This window comes from Palaemon carinicauda, chromosome 17 (assembly GCF_036898095.1).
Source record: "Palaemon carinicauda isolate YSFRI2023 chromosome 17, ASM3689809v2, whole genome shotgun sequence".
Taxonomy (NCBI): Eukaryota; Metazoa; Arthropoda; class Malacostraca; order Decapoda; family Palaemonidae; genus Palaemon; species Palaemon carinicauda.
In genome coordinates this window covers 34,329,930-34,346,643 of record NC_090741.1, presented here as the reverse complement: position 1 = coordinate 34,346,643, position 16,714 = coordinate 34,329,930, and the positions used below count along the sequence as shown (strand labels likewise).

The 16,714-nt window shown below is 39.1% G+C and overlaps 1 protein-coding gene across 3 annotated transcripts in view; it reads left to right on the top strand.

The window, feature by feature from the left end:
- The window catches only part of Exn (Ephexin), a 222,187-nt gene that overhangs the window by 190,396 nt on the left and 15,077 nt on the right, over nt 1-16,714 (top strand). For all 3 annotated transcript variants that reach the window (XM_068390827.1, XM_068390826.1, XM_068390828.1), the window contains 5 exons: nt 5,512-5,672; nt 7,877-8,183; nt 8,515-8,988; nt 10,052-10,752; nt 11,898-12,033. In XM_068390827.1, the coding sequence (XP_068246928.1) occupies nt 5,512-5,672; nt 7,877-8,183; nt 8,515-8,988; nt 10,052-10,752; nt 11,898-12,033 (1,779 nt within the window). The remainder of the gene's footprint in view (nt 1-5,511; nt 5,673-7,876; nt 8,184-8,514; nt 8,989-10,051; nt 10,753-11,897; nt 12,034-16,714) is intronic.

The window sequence follows — 16,714 nt, the reverse complement described above, 5'->3', positions numbered from 1 at the left end:
GCCTTTCCCTTTTTTTTTTTTTTTTTTTTGTTTCTTCCTTAAGTGAAAAAGAGAAAAAGTGGAATTTCTTCTTTGGTTTCAATCTGTCCCAAAATAGGTTGGAAGTTTTGATATATTTGATCAGTAAGTGATTTCACCACGGGCTGCATGATTGCAAGAGCCCGTGCTTCGCCAAAATAAGTGCCAGGTGATCTGCATTAAGAAGTAATCTCATTTTATAATGTTTGTTTAAATGCCAGGGTTCGTCCCGTTTATTTATTTATTTATTTTTTTTTTTTTGCATCTGAGCATCATGTGTTATTATTATTATTACTATTTTTATTATTATTATTATTATTATTATTATTATTATTATTATTATTATTATTATTATTATTATTATTATTATTATGTAGCAACCCTGAAAATAGAATTGTCCGTAGAATCGAGAAATTGGACAAGAAATTGAATTCTGCAGATGCAGCCATAGTATTCAACTCCACCTGTTTGAAGGAGGGTCTCCTACCAAGATATTATTATTATTATTACTATTATTATTATTACTATTTTTATTATTATTATTATTATTATTATTAGCTAGACTATAGCCCTAGTTGGAAAAGCAAGATGTTAGAAGCCCAAGGACTCCAACAAGGAAACATAGGCCAGGAAACAAGAAAATAAATAAACTACAAGAGAAGAATAAACAATCAAAATAAAATATTTCTAGAACAATAATAATAATAAATTAGATCCTTCACATATAAACTATAAAAACTTTGAAATAACAAGAGGAAGAGAAGATATCTATTGTCTCTCCAACTGTCTCAATTTGAAAAAACACAATGATTAACTTCAGCATCAAAAAATGAACCGCTGGTGGCCAAGAATACCAGACGACAAAAAAGTAAAAAAGAAAAAAAAATTAAGTTTATTTAACTTGTAGACCATAACATGAAAAATGTACCTTTATATAAAGAAGATTTTGAAGAGTTATACATAACTTTCCAGACTATTCCCTACCATGGTTTGTTAGCTAACTGTTCTCACTCTTGTTTCACCCATTTTCTTATCACGTAAAAAGAAATCTATGTATATGTGTATATATATATAAATATATATATATATATATATATATATATTTATATATATATAAGTATATATATATATATATATATATGAGAGAGAGAGAGAGAGAGAGAGAGAGAGAGAGAGGGTGCTGTCTTGTATTACGAGGTGAACTGAACTAAATAACTAAGAAATTGCTGTCCATCAGCCGCGACCGTAATAGACGAGAGAGAGAGAGAGAGAGAGAGAGAGAGAGAGAGAGAGAATTTTGTCTGTGTCAATACCAGATGCTGGTAACCCTTCAGTTCTCATCCAATCTTATAGAGATGAGGTATCTGTGACCTACCACAGTCGACCACCACTGAATACGCAGTGCCCTTCTCAGGTCTTTCTTGAAATGGGTCCAAATTCGTTCCTATCCCACGACTCAAAGTGTCCACAAAACAATGTTATTTTTATATTAACCCAAAGTATAAAGTGCAGTAGCTGGGGTGGTCAAATTCCTATAGTATTCTAGGAATAGAAGCAACACCTGAATTCTTATGGTTAAAGGTTTGAAGGTTTAAATCCGCTCATGAATGGCAGAGACAAGGGACAGTGACATTGCCCTAGCTACTAGCTGGACAATGCCCTAGAGACTGGCTATATATACATGTGATCAGCTCCCAAACCTCCTCTCCACGTAAGCTATGACCAGGGAGGGTCAGGCAATGGCTGTTGATGACTCAGCAGGTAGACCTATAGGCTCCCTCAAACCCCCTATCCTGAGCTCACAAGGATGGTGAGGTTGCATACACTAAAGAAACTAACGAGTTTGATGGAACTCGAACCCCAGTATGCATATCATCTGGCAAGGACGTTTCCAATATGCCACCATAACGAAGATCAGTAAATTATGCCAATTAAGGAGTTTATAAAGCTTTCGTATTGGCTACTTCATCCTCAGGTGCACAGTGGTTAGCTTCAGGGAAAGGTCTGCAAGTAAATTTTGCCAAACTTATAGTTTTGGTAGACATTTCAGAATCTATCAGCTCTGGAGAACGAGGCACATTTTGGAAGTTGTTTGATACAGTAAGAGTAAAAAGTCTGAACTTAGAGACGGTTCATACAACAAAAATTGCCAGTAAGGGAGTTTTGATGGAAGTTTTTGATGTATGTATGAATGTGCTGTACTCATTCAGATTGGGAGGTGGAAGTGGGTAGGACAGACCAGACACAGTTGCTTTTTATTTATCCAAAAGGCTTTGGGTAGTTTGATGGTTCGTACAACACTAGACTTAATGCTGCCAGTTTAAGTTAGTACAGTAATTAGTCTGCAAGGTAAAGTTGCCTCCCATGTCATTTTTAGTAATTTTTGATTGGTCGTATTAAAAATTATAGGGTGCAGTTGCCGCGAAAGAAATTTTGATGGATTTTATGATTGGTCATTTTGAAAGTCAAGGTAAAGTTGCCATGATGTAAATTTGACCAGCATTTATTATTGGTCTTTTTAAAAAGTATAAGGGGAAGTTGCCAAGGATGTAATTTTGACGGACAATTTTGATTGGTCCTTTTAAACGGAGTATAGTAAAGTTGCCAGTCATGGATTTAATTTTGACTGCCATTTTTGATTGGTCATTTTAAACAGTTTATGTGACGTCATCATCTACCATCGTGTTAGGCCACTCGGAACCTAACACGTACGATACGGCCTATTCGCCAGGCTACTACAATGCCTCGCTTCTCTCTGGGGCCAGTACGAACAGTAGCCTTTACTACGAGAGTGCCAAAATAAGGAGCATATTCTATGAGGGAGATGAGAACGAAGCCCAGGAGATCAGCCTCTTTGTGGAAGGTTTGTTCACCCTATTTATGTTTGTTTGTTGCAGGCCCCATACTTTTGACAGTGTCTTTTCAGTGTTGTGCTTCTTAGGTAGTGATTGTTTTTGTGGTTTTGAATACCATCTAGCTGGGTATTAGAATCCCATATGTAAATAAATTTTTCGTACATGAAAAAATTGATGTTTTGAGAGTTTTTACCTTCAGTGTGGATGTACAGTAGAATACCAAAGTAATGACAAAGACTAAATCATCTAATTTGTTGAATATAATGCAGACAGTTATCCATCCAAACTCTAATACTGACAAGGAGGTCCATGTTACATTTACATAACGCCTCAGTATTTACAGTATTTGCCCCCCCCCCCCCCCATCCCCCAAATGCCTTTGGTTACCCAGTCATGCATTACTGAGCATTGTCTTCACCAACCTTCCATTCTTCCAACATTCTTTTCCCTTGCATCCTTCCTTTTCCTTTTCTTCCTCTAGTTCTCCTTTCTTCCTCTCTACACCCCCTTTTTCTTTCTACCTCTTTTTTCCTTTGTTTTCTCTTTATCTCCCTTTTCCCCTTTTTCCTTTTTACCTCTCGTTTCACTTTATCTCTCCTATTTCCTCTACCTCTCATTTTTTTTCTTATCTTTTTAATTTGTTCCTATCATTTTTTCCCTATGTCTCCTTTTTCCCCTTTTTCTTTTTACCTCTCCTTTCTCTTTATCTTTCCTATTTCCTCTACCTCTCATTTTTTCCTCTCTTTATCTCATTTTTCCTCTCCTTTTTTCTCTATCTCTCCTTTTCCCATTTTTTTCTTTTTACCTCTCCTTTCTCTTTATCTCTACTTCTCATTTTTCCTCTCTACCACCATGCATTTTCTCTTCACCTCTCCAATTTCCCTTTTACCTCTCATTCTTTTTTCTCTACCTTTCATTTTTTCCTCTCCACCTCTCTTTTTTTTTATTCTACTTCGGCTTTTTCTTCTTTACATCTTCATTTCTCTTTTGTCCTCACACTACTCCTCTATCTCTTTTCCCTCATCTCTTTGCATCTCCTCTTCATCATTCTTTCCATATCTTAAATTTTACACATCTCCCTTACTTCCTTCCTCTTAATATTCCATCACTACTATTCTCCTCTCGTCTTATCTACCTCCAATCTATTTCCCTTACATTTTCTTTATTTATGTATCATTTTCTCAACCCTCTTCTTCCTTGCTCTCTTCCTTCTTCCTCGCACTCTCCCTTCTTTCTCATTCCGCTCCTTTCTTATTCTCCCTTCTTTCTCGTTCTCCATCCTGTCTTGTTCCCTCCTTTCTCATTCTCCCTTTTATCTCTCCCTCCTGTCTCATTCCCTCCTTTCTCATTTTCCCTCCTGTCTCATTCCCTCCTTTCTCCTTTTCCCTCCTGTCTCATTCCCTCCTTTCTCATTTTCCCTCCTTTCTCATTCTCCCTCTGTCTCCTTCCCTCCTGTCACATTTTCCCTCCTTTCTCATTCTCCCTCCTTTCTCATTCTCCCTCCTTTCTCACTCCCTCTTCTTCTCCTCCTCCCACCCCACCCTTCCTTATCCATACGGGAACACCAAGGTTGGACATCTCATACCCTTATGTACAAACTCCTCCCTTGTAAAGGAACGAGGGGCCACTGACGCAATAACTTTTAAAAAGATCTTCCTCATTTATGATCTCCCGACTGTTGCTTGGTGTCTACAAGGGCAATTTAAATGCGTACACCAGGTAATTATCCTCTATTGTAAAATTTCATGTTTGTTGTGTATAGTATATGTAATATTTCAAGTGTCACGGAACTGTATTAATGTCTCAAGCAAATTCTTATGTTTATTTCTGTATCCTTAAATCGTATCTGGATTGTGTTTAAACTTTATTTTTCACTTTTATGGTGAAGTCTTTATTAAAGGTAATTATGTATTAAGTAAAGGTGTAAGTATTCATATACATGTTTCAAGTGTCAAGGAACTCTATTAATGTCTCAAGTAAATCCTAATGTTTATTTCTGTATCCGTAAGTTATCTCTCGATTGTGTTTAAACGTTAAATTTTACTTTTATGGTGAAGTCTTTATTAAAGGTACTTATGTATAAAGTGAAGGTGTAAGTATACATATACATGTGTGTCTTTTTAAGTTATCAAGTGTTCAGAAAAGGTGTTTACGTTTCAGGCAAAGTTTCAGGTGTTATATGCTTTTAAGCAATGTGCTAAAGACAGGTAAGTTTGCGTCATTATGCAAATATTGATATACTGTTGTAATGTCACGCTTGCATGTTCAAGGCTTAATGGTAATTAGCGTAATTTTAATGCAAGGATAATCACCATCTACATATGCATGTGCATTCTGGGTATGTCATTGCATTTAAATTCTATTGTTTACTTGTTTTGTTGTTGAATTCATGATGGAATTAATGGTGAAATTGCAGATATTTTCTTATCCATTCTTCACATTTAATGTCTTATTGGTGAATTATTCATGTTAGAATCTGAATTAATGTTTTTTTTTCCTTTCTCACACAGGTCTTTTCATATTGCAAGACTTTTATAACAATAGCAGTTAAAGGATACAATTCAACGTAATCATGATTTATAGCTGTTTCGGATCCCCGGAATAATTATCGTTATAACAATCCTTATTATTATTCCAGGAGGTGATTCAGACGACGAGGATAACGCCACAGGGCATTACGAAGCCATTTACGAGGTCATTAATCCGGCAGAGGACGGCCACCAGTGTGACGAACAGGATTCGGATGATTCGTTCGAATCTGATGATTCGAATGATGCTTACACCAGGCTTAGACCGCAGGTGAGTTGCCCTTCAAAGCTTCACGAGGGGTTCAAAACACCTAGGAGTTTTGCAGCTCTGAAGTGGTTTTAAAACACTGAGGGGCTTATAGGCTCTGAAATGGTGACATTCTGTGTGGGGGTTTACAGCTCTGAAATGTCAAAGTACTGAAGGCGTTAGAGGCTCTGAAATGGCTTTTATGCCCTGAGCCACTTAAAGGCTCTGCAATGACACCAAATGATGAAGGGCTCTAAGGTTCTGAAGAAGGCTTTGCGGTTCTGAATTGGTTTAAAGCCATGAAGGGCTTAGAGGCTCTGAAATAATTTCAAAGGGTGAAGGGATTTGAGGCCTTAAAGTGGCTTTAAAGTACTGAGGAGTTGGAGTTTCTAAATTGGCTCCAAAGTATAAATGCTCTGATTCGATTCCAGAGTACCACAGGGTTGCAAAGCTCTGAAATAGTTTTATATTTCAAAGAGTTCCTTGGCTCCGACTTGCAGCGTTTCTTCAACTCCCTCGCTGCGTCCACATTTTAGTCTTCTACTATACTACCATTCTTGGTTCCTTTCTTCCCACCTTATTAGCCACATTGGCCAACTGCAATGTTTGCTCCCAATGGCACATCAACACCTTATGGCACAAATTCATAAACCCAATCCAACTCATTCAGTTCACTGGCAGCATCTCTCAGTTGTGACATATTTTGGTATGTCCTTTTTGTTTCGAGACATGTCCCTATAGTCTTATTACATTTATGCATATGGGCTTTCTTCCCAGTTATCTAGTTTCTGGATAGTGGTTGACAGTTCCAATGTATTTCAGTGGGTATTTTCTTCATTTCATCTACTGTATATTCCAGACCAGTTGCAGCTCGCGTTGAGTTACTGTAGAACTGCCGCACCTCCATCTCCACTCGATATTATCAATAATATTAATATAATGAGTCATTTATCTTTAATTCTTTCTTTATTATTATTATTATTATTATTATTATTATTATTATTATTATTATTATTAAAAACTAGGCTATAATCCTAGTTGGAAAAGCAAGAGACTCCAAGCCCTTCCTGAAGCTTAATTTTAGTAGTCATTCCCCTGTTAATAAAAAAAATAAAAAATTCCTTATTGAGAAAGCTTTGTAAGATTTTTGGTGATCAATCTATTCTGAAGAAGTGTTTTAATTCTTTCATTTTACCTTGTTTCGAGTATTGTTCTCCTGTCTGTTCTTCAGCTGCTGATTCTCATCTTAATTTGTTGGACAGGAAATTATGGTCTATTAAATTTCTTATTCCTGATCTAGATATTAATCTCTGCCACCGTCGATCAATTAGTTCGTTATGCATGGTGCTTAAGATTTTTCACAATTCTGACTATCCTTTACATTTAGATCTTCCCGCACAGTACCATCCTGTTCATAATACTAGGTATGCAGTTAATTTCTAATAGTCAGCCCTTCTCCATCATGAGGCTCAATACTATACAGTATTCTAGTTTTATTCCAGCTGTGACTAAGTTGTGGAATGATTTTTCATATTGGGTAGTTGAATCAGTAGAACTTCAAATGTTTTTATGTGGTACAGGCTGACATAAATCTCTTTTTATAGTTTATAGAATGAAAGATCTGTTTTAATGTTGTTACTGTTCTTAAAATATTTCATTTTAATTGTTCATGACTTTTCATATAGTTTATTTATTTCCTCATTTCCTTTCTTCACCGAGCTATTTTTCCCTGTTGGAGCCCTTGGACTTATAGCATCCTGCTTTTCCAACTAGGGTTGTAGCTTATCTAGTAATAATAATAATAATAATAATAATAATAATAATAATAATAATAATAATACAGAACTTTGTGCTTCACAGTTTCAGCAACTTTGTGTTTGTCTGTTATGTGCATGCTCATATTTCTGAGCTAGGAAGTTCCACTCAAGTGAGAGAGAGAGCACTGTGGCTCACACTAGGCCGATCTTGGTGTGCTGGCGGAAGGTAGTTTCTTTTTTACTCCACATGCGATTACTCAGAAACATGTTTATATTTTTTGATATGATAAAGTGTAGAGTTGGTTTATCATCCTTCGTTCAATTTATTTTTAAATTTGATTTTTATATGTTTGTTTCCTTGTACTAAATGCTAAAACAGTGGCTTGAAATTTGCTGAAGCAGCATCTCCACCAATTTTAGCTACGATCCACCACTGTGCATTTATATGCTCATAAATCTTTTTACTTGCAGTTCCATGATGATGGCTCACAGACATCCAGGGACCATGCGGAGTCACTAAGTTCGGAAGTATCAACTTCTGAGAAACTTCAGTTGCAGCTGCAGAGTCCTTTACAACAGCAACAGCAGCAACAGGAACAGCAACAACAGAATCAGCAACAACAGCAACGCAGCATTACAAAAATAGCTGAAGCAGCCAACCTGGGCATGCGACGCCTAAGGAGGAACTGGTCCCAGACTAAGGACGAAGTGAAGACTGGGCTCAGTCGCATCAAGAAGAAGAGCACGTTCAGTGTGTCTGATATGAAGAGTACTGAAAGTAAGTATGTGAGCAATATCCTAGTGAAAAAAGAATTTGTATAGTCAAGTCTGAAATTAAATTGGATCGTTTTGTGTCAATGGTTAACATTTTATGCCGAAGGCATTCAGTTTTAGCTACTGTACATTTATGTCAAAAGTAAGTTGGATGCATAGAGGTTACCTTTTGTTTTACATACAATGTACAATTCAGAGAAACTGACCTTGACAATGTATTTCTGGATCCAGTTACTACAATAGGAGGCTGGTTGATTGTGCTGCCAACACTTATGCTGGACTGTGCCCGCTTAGTGTCTGTATTATTCATATGTTACTTCATATTTTTTCATCAGATTTGGCCTGTGATCTGACACCTACTCTGACTCCTACCAGTGCAGACAACAAGAGAAAATGGTCTTTTAGGAGCCACTTCAGAAGGAAGTCAATGGCAGGGTCTGTGACCACAGTTGTCAGTCGAGGAGGAGGAGGAGGGGTAGGACCTCCTTCTAAGAAGGAATCTGCGACCTTCTATCTTACCCTCACTATAGAAACAGAGCGGCAGGATGCCGGTGAGATGTCAGACGCGTCTCAGCAGACAGCTCGTTCAGATTCCGAGAGTGTACTTTCAAGTGCAAGCACGCAAGAGTACAGGAAGTCAAATACTCCTTCCATCGCCTCGATGACGACTGTCGGTTCCTCCTCTGACACAACAGTCCCATTAAGGCAGCATCGTCCTTCATCCATCATTCACCACAGGAAGAGCACTGCCAGTTGCAGCTATGCACCAGTCAGGCCTAGGACAGCCCCTCCTGCTCCACCACCAAAAGGTTAGAGATTAAAAGGGTTTTGGTCATAATTTTGTATCCACTACTAGATATTGAAAATTCTCACTCTTCTCAGCAGGTAATTTAAAGCATATGTACATATGTTCAGTGCCCAAGGCCCCTTTCCATCAAACTATGACTGGGAGGGCCAGGCAATTTCAGCTGATGAATCAAACCTATAGGCTCCCCCAGACACTACTAGAAACTATCAAGCTCTAGAGGGACTGGAACTCCTGTCTAACAGGTTTTCAGGCAGGGACGTTTTCAATAGGCTACCACAACCCCTATAGAGATTGCTTTTTAATTATGCTTAATAACTCAGCTTTTCAATTATTGTTATGTTTTTAAATGACCTTTGGTAGATAGCCTATCTAAATAAATTTAACTTTGATTTGTCACTTTATCAAAAATTGTACTGTAAAGATAATTTTTTCATCTTTAGATAAATAATTATAACTGACTGACTAAATCCCAGGAAACTTTAGAATTTGGAATTTCAGTGTAATGGCAATATCGAGGAAAATAACCATTACGGATTTTCTCAGTTATTTATTCATTTAAATCCTTTTATCTTTTGTGGAGTATTAATAGAAATTTTTTTTATGCCTAGTGAATAAAAAGTTATATAAATTTAAGTGGAATGTCTATATTATAGGATGATTCATCAAAGATATTTTGTAAGGGTCACTATGTAATCGGGTTCTTCTTATGTGAACCTTACTTGAAATACTTTTTATGGTAAGATATTAATAAAACTGAAAAATCAGGATACAAAAAATCTTATTAATAAGATTATTTTTTAATATCAGGTATATAATTAGAATTTGTTAATACTGTAATGGGGGAGACAGACCTATATATTGGCAACAAATTCAAGATCAAATTATTTTTGATAATCAGATTTTAAGTTCTGTGCATCGAAGAAATTTCTTGATGTTATAAATATGAAAAATATGCTCATTAAGAGCTTTTGTTCAAGTTAGTTTTAATAAAACCGTCAAGATAACTGCATGAAAATGATATTTATATATTTTCATTGCATTCATATTTTTTTCACAAATTGCAGAAAAGGACAATGAACCAACTACTGGAGACAGTGAAGTGGATGAGCACAGCAAGACCAGCGTAGCCTTGCGGCTAAATCAACTGCTTTCCACAGGACCTACGGCCCCGCCTGGAAGACGTGTCTTGAGAACTTCCGAAGGCTCTAGCAGTGACACATCTCCAGTCCCTGTCCTGGTGCACCCTGATGATGGTGGTTACACGACCTTGCGCGTCAACAGTGTTAAGTACGCCACGATTAACATGAACAATAGCAGAGGCATGGCAGAGGATTCCAGTGGTGATGAAAAGGCTTTGAGCCCCGAGGTGACCAGTTCTGTGATGCACAATGTTCCCCACACGCGTATTTCGGTCGTCAGCTCTTCCTCTCACGGCTCAAGTGAAGGGTACATCCGTCCCTGTGACATTGCCTCGGCCCCTCCCCCTCTACCTGCAAGGAGAACGCCGGTCACCCATCAGCCTCGCTTCAGGCTTCCACCGCCTTCCCGGTTATCCCAACCCATGCTTGTGCAGATGCCCTCTAGTCTTCCAGATGGAGATAATAATAGTTACTTAGACTTTAGCTGTGATGCATTGAACCAAGAGGAACCGCTGTATGTAAGTTCGCACTTTGCTGACGAACCCCTCTACCAGTTTTATACAGCCAAACTCCTTGAACGGGCTGCCCAGAGTCAAGGAGACTGTTCATCAGAGGATGACTACGAGGTAACTGGTGTCTTGTGTTTCTTGAAATATACAGTAGATAATAAAGCTATTATGGTGTGTATGATACAGATGCATTTTAAAATTACAATCAAAATGCCTTATACTGAACTATACTGTATAACTACCATTTTTTTTCACTCATAGATTTGACATTCTTTGTAATAAACCGTTATTAGTAACTTTAGTCTACTTAAAATTTAGTACTGTATAGTACTGTCTATTAAGAAAATTAATTACATTAATAGGTAGGTTAAATACTTTTGTTTTGAATTCATTTAGCCTTTAGTAAGGTTCTTTTTATTAATTTCCTAATGACTACATGGAGAGACTTAATTGTTTACTGTATTTAACTTTTCACGACTAATGCTTCTTGAATGCAAGATTTTACAGTACAGTATATAGTACAGGAGATCTTCTCTAAATTTTTAGTCTATAGTTACGTTGTTGACATTGCTTTAATTCTTCTTTATGCAGTACTACACTAATGTACCGTAATTTGAGTTTCACTTTTTGTGTAATTTGTGTTTAAACGAATTTATAAAATAGCTTTATTTTTACGCTGTACAAAAGAAGAAGGAGGAACATTACGTTTAGTACAATTGATCACTGAGTCTTAAGAATCCATCAGTGAGAGCGACAAAATAATTTTCCTTATACTGTAGCTAATGGGATAGAGAACCTCCCACTATTATTTAGTCCAAGCATAATGTAAGAAAAAAGGGGTAAGAAATAGTTAGCCCTGGTTCCATAAGAACCCACAGACACAGTAGTATTAGCCATAAAACAAAACCAAGGAGAGAATTAAAAGTGTGTTTTGAGTGGGAAGAAAATTTTTTCTGTAAGTATTCATGTTTAAAGGACCAGGAAAAGTTTCATCAGCTTCACAATAAAGATCCCTATTTTTAATTTTTCAAGAACAATTTGGACACTTTTTACCAATAGATGTTAGTAGTGAAACATTAAAGTTCGATACAAATGTCAGTAATGCCTTCTTTTATTCTCTACATGGCATAGTCATTAACGCTATATTCAAACCTCATATACTGTATCCCGATTTCATGCCAGCACGGGTGTAAGCACTCTTGTGACAGTGTTTATTGAGGCAAGTAGGTCTTCATCATGCACAAATATAATGTATCTTGCAGGTCATAAATGATGGGCAGCACTCCATTGGTGGAAAGCTACAGACCCGACCCACTGCTATGGAACTAGTTACTCCTGCTGATGGTAGGAGAACCTTGTGGTGCGAGCTTCCAGAAGTCATTGAAAGTGGATTGCTAAGTACGTCTGCTCATATTAGTTACCCTGTACAATAGTTGATAAGATTTTCCTAGATAAGGTTTTGATACTTCCCTTTCATCATCAAGCCAAATATTAGATTTAGATTTTTGGGCTTGAGTTATGTCGTCCTGATGGAAGTTCCTTAAAGGCAGCTTTCTACTTGGGATATTTCTGCTAGTGATATACTTGAGAATTTTAACTAAGAAGTATCGCAGGGTTCTATCCCCTGGAGCGAATATCCCGAGAGATATCGTGTATGAAACATGGACGTGTGTAAAACAAGCCACAGCTATCCTTCCCTGGTCTAGTTGCCCCCTCCCCTTCTTAGTTAGGCCATAAATTTTCCACTGTCCATGGAACTACATTTCCTTTATCTAGTCTGAAATCCCTAACCTCTGAGTATCCCTCAACTGCCTGCACAGTAAGGTTTTTGTAGCCTAACCCTATCTAGGCAAGGAAACCAGAACCCCTTGTGCTCTCTTCTATGTTGCCTTGGCAATTCCCTGGTCTCTGACTTCAGCTCCTCATCCTGAGCTATGTATCTCTTGCTGTAGGAATCTTGACTCCTTTGCCTGGTCGGAAGCTCTCTGGCTGCAGTACTTACCATTTGGCCATACTTCCAGTCCTGTTGGCTTGAGTTCTTCTAGCTTTGGATGTGGGTAAGTTGGGGAGTACCCCTCTCTTTTTTCATTAGCTGCAGCCTTAGGCTAGTCATCTGCATCTATTTCCTCCTCCATATCTGAGGCACATTCTCCTCTAAAGATGGTCGATTGGATACCTCCTAGTTGTCAGGATTTCCATTGAATTTATGAATTCATGGCATCCTGGCCGTATTAAACGGCTCATTATTTAAAGAGCTAATCCCCTTTCTCATGATTTAATGTAAACAACTGGGTTTTTTGGGAGGTTCATTTATCTACTGCCTTCTATTAACCTGTACCTTTCCCCTTACCCGTGGTCTGTTTCCATATAGGATCGTCCACTCTTTTGTCGATTTGCCAATGCCACTGCCACGTTGTGTCGACATTCCTAGGGGGTAATGAAAGGTCAGTTCATAGAGCATGACCGCTAGGAAAAGCTGCCTCTTTAGGCATGGCTGCTGATGCCTCAGGTGCAGCTGCTGCTGGCTTAGGCAGGATGGTATGTGAATTTACCACCCTAGGTTGTCTGATAGACCGACTTTGGGGAAATGGCGTTCCACTGATGTGAACCTTTCTCCCTATTCTACCACACTGTTTAGTTCTTATGGAATTCTGAGCTGTTTGGCATGAGCTTTCGCTGTAATGTAGCTTTAGCCGTAGCTTGTGTAGGTAGAAATTTTTAATTTAGCCATTGTTTTGAAAATTTTTCGGTTACAAAATTTTCCTGTATAACATAAGTTATGCGAAATTTTTCGATACTCTATTTGAACTCATTAAAAATTTTCTATCTTTAAAGGTTGCTGAAGACATGGAGTGTGCTACGGTAACCTGCACCAGGTGGGTCAAGTTGCCTTGTGGCCACAAGACTCTCCGGAAGCATGCTGATTGCCATCTTTCCAAAGGTTCCTTTGCTATCTGGGAATCTACTAACTCCAGTGTACTTTTTTGGCTCAATCCCCTATTCCTGTATCTGCCACCCCTGCCTCCACCTCTACCCTTATTCCTACTCCGAATACACCTTTGTTCCCTGGTCACTTGGAGTTAATGGCATCCATGAAGGCATTCATGGAAAATATCCATGCCGAACATAAAAGAGCTCAAGCGTCCTTAGAGGCAAAGATTGAGGCTTTCCAACAGGCACCTAAGTCTAAGGTTTCATCAGTGTCAAGCCTTCCATATTGGTCAGCGAAGAATTCGTGGCGGTATGCAGAGCATATGGCTCTGAGTGAGGTACCTCCACATTGGAGAAGGCATGGGATCTAAGCCTGTCTCCAGTTTAGAATTCTACCCCTTGATTGATAGTCACCCTTACTACTATGTAAAGCTGAATTCTGAAGCGTCCATAAGGGATGATACAATCCCCAAAGTGGCTATCATCCTGGACCACAACAAGGCTCAAACCTTATTGGTAAGGTAGCTAAAGATGGCAGAGTTTACCAACACTCAACTTGTGGCCTTTGGTAGGAAACAGGCCACCTTTATTGCTCCCAAGGATACTGTCTTTCCTTTCACCTCAAAAAGTTTAGAGGCTGTGAAGAAGGCAGTAATCGAAGTTAGTTAGACCACTGCCAGTGTTAGAAGAGTGCAAACCTGTCTCTCTAGCCCTTCCTTTTGACTCGGACAGTTGGGAAGATGTCCAACACACCTTTACAGTCAGGAAACTGGTTAGGGACATTGAAGGCGAACAGTTCAATGAAAGGTTGCCTAGAATCCCCAAATTTTTATTAAAGTCAAAATTCAAAGCCAAAGAGAGGCTATCAGCTTCTTTGTACCAGCAGTCCTATTTGGAAATGCTAATTGGGAACTATTCAAAATCAGATCTCTTCCCGGCCCTTGCAAAGACTCATCTGGCTACCTTCCATAGGAATCTGCATGCTTTCTTCTTAGCCAATAGAGCACCCAGAGAGCACATCCTAGCCCCAGCTACTATTAGGCATGAGCCTAAAAGGTTGATTCCCTTGAACATCAGGGGAAAGGATCTCTTTCCTCAGAAGGTGGTCAAGGAAGTAATGGACAGAGCGGCATAAGTCTTATGCAAAAGTGAGTATGTCTTCCAAGAGGAAATTCACCCATGAAGAAGGACCTCAACTTAAGGGCAAGAAGCCTAGGAGACCCTTTAAAGGCAGGAAAACCTTTTCTGCCGCGACTGTCTCAGTTACTGAGATCCCCCAGACTGTGTACATGGTTCTCCAGCAGTATATGACACAGTCTCATGCCTTCAACCCTGTCAATGAAAGAACCACTACGACATTTTGCTTGGTCAGAGCTCAGGGGAAAAATGCTAGTAGCAGAGGAAGGTCTGGAAGGGGCCATCACTCTAAAGGCCAAGGAGGCAGAGGCAAAGTGTTTAAAGAGGCAGGTCCTTCTAAACAACAATGAGGAGCTTCCGGTAGGAGGAAGACTATCTTTTCAAGGATCAATGGGAGTTCGATCCTTGGGCTCACAGCATAATCTTCCAACCCACAGCCCTATTCTTGAAGGATTATGTACTGGGTCTTCTGCGGAAGGGAGTCATCTGTTGCACAAAATCTATGAACTTTCAAGGACGGCTATTCTGCATGCCAAAGAAAGATTTGAACTCTTCAAACTATTCTGGACTTGTCCCCACTAAACAAATTCATTCTGAAAGACAAGTTCCAGATGCTAACGATCTTGCAAATATGGACCCTACTACCCCAGGGGTCCTACACTGTCTTCATAGATCTTACCAACGTCTATTGGCATCTTCTGATAGATTGGCACTTCTCCCCCTACCTTGGTTTCAGACTGCCAAGAAAGGCCTACGTATTCAGAGCTATGCCCTTTGAGCTTAATATAGCTCCAAGGATTTTCACAAAGTTAGTCGAGGCCATTGTCCAACAACTAAGGAACAAAGGCCTTCAAGTGATGGTATACCTAGACGACAGGCTAGTTTTGGCTGCAACGAAGTCGGAATGTATTCTAGCAGCTCAAGAATTCCTTAAATTCATATAGTCTCTGGGCTTGAACCTCAAAAAGTCCAGGCTATCTCCAGCTCTAGAATCCCAGTTGCTAGGCTTCACTGGAATCTAAAGTCAAACATCCTTTCTCTACCACAAGGCAAGAGAAAGGAAATAGCAAACTCAGTCAGGTGCCTACTTTGATCAAAAGTAATCACCAGAAGTCAACAGGAAAGAGTCTTAGGATCACTGCAGTTTGCTGCCGTGACAGACCCAATCCTAAAAGGAAGATTCAAAGATGCCAACAGAGTCTGGAGAAGAAAGACATCAAATGATTGGAGAGATCTTCGCCATAAAACCCAGGCTTTACTGCGCAAACAGCTCAAGCCGTGGTCCACTGCCAAGATCTTGTCGACTCACGTCCCTCTATAGTACTTTATCCTCCTCCTGCCGTGACAATCCACACGGATGCCTCAGAAAAGGGTTGTGGGGGACATTCCCCTTCTAAAAAGATACAGGTTCAGTGGTCAACCACATTTCAGAAGTTCCATATCAACATTCTGGAAGCCATGGTAGTGTTTCTAACACTGAAGAGACTGAACCCAAAGAAAAAATCACACATCAAATTAATCATCGACAGCAGGACGGTCGTCCACTGCATCAACAGACAGGGCTCCAGGTCTCCTCAGATCAACCATGGGATTCTAGCTATCCTGACTTTGGCAAAGCGGAGGAATTGGTATCTCTCAGCAGTTGACCTTAAAGGGGTTCGCAATGTGACGGCGGACACCAAATGAAGATCTAAGCCTCTGGAAACAGAATGGTCTCTAGACACAAAATCATTCTGTTTCATTCTATAGCAAGTCCCAGAACTGCAAATAGATCTCTTTGCAACGAGCTTCAACAAGAAGCTTCCCTGGTATGTAGCACTAAACTTGGATCCGGAAGTGACTGAAACGGATGCGATGTCACTGGATTGGAACCAGTGGTCTCACATTTATCCCTTTCCACCGGTCAACTTTCTAATGAAAGTCCGGAACAAATTGCAGACTTTCAAGGGGACAGCAGCATTAATGGCTCCGAATTGGCCCAAGAACAATTGTTACCCTCTTGTTCTGCAAC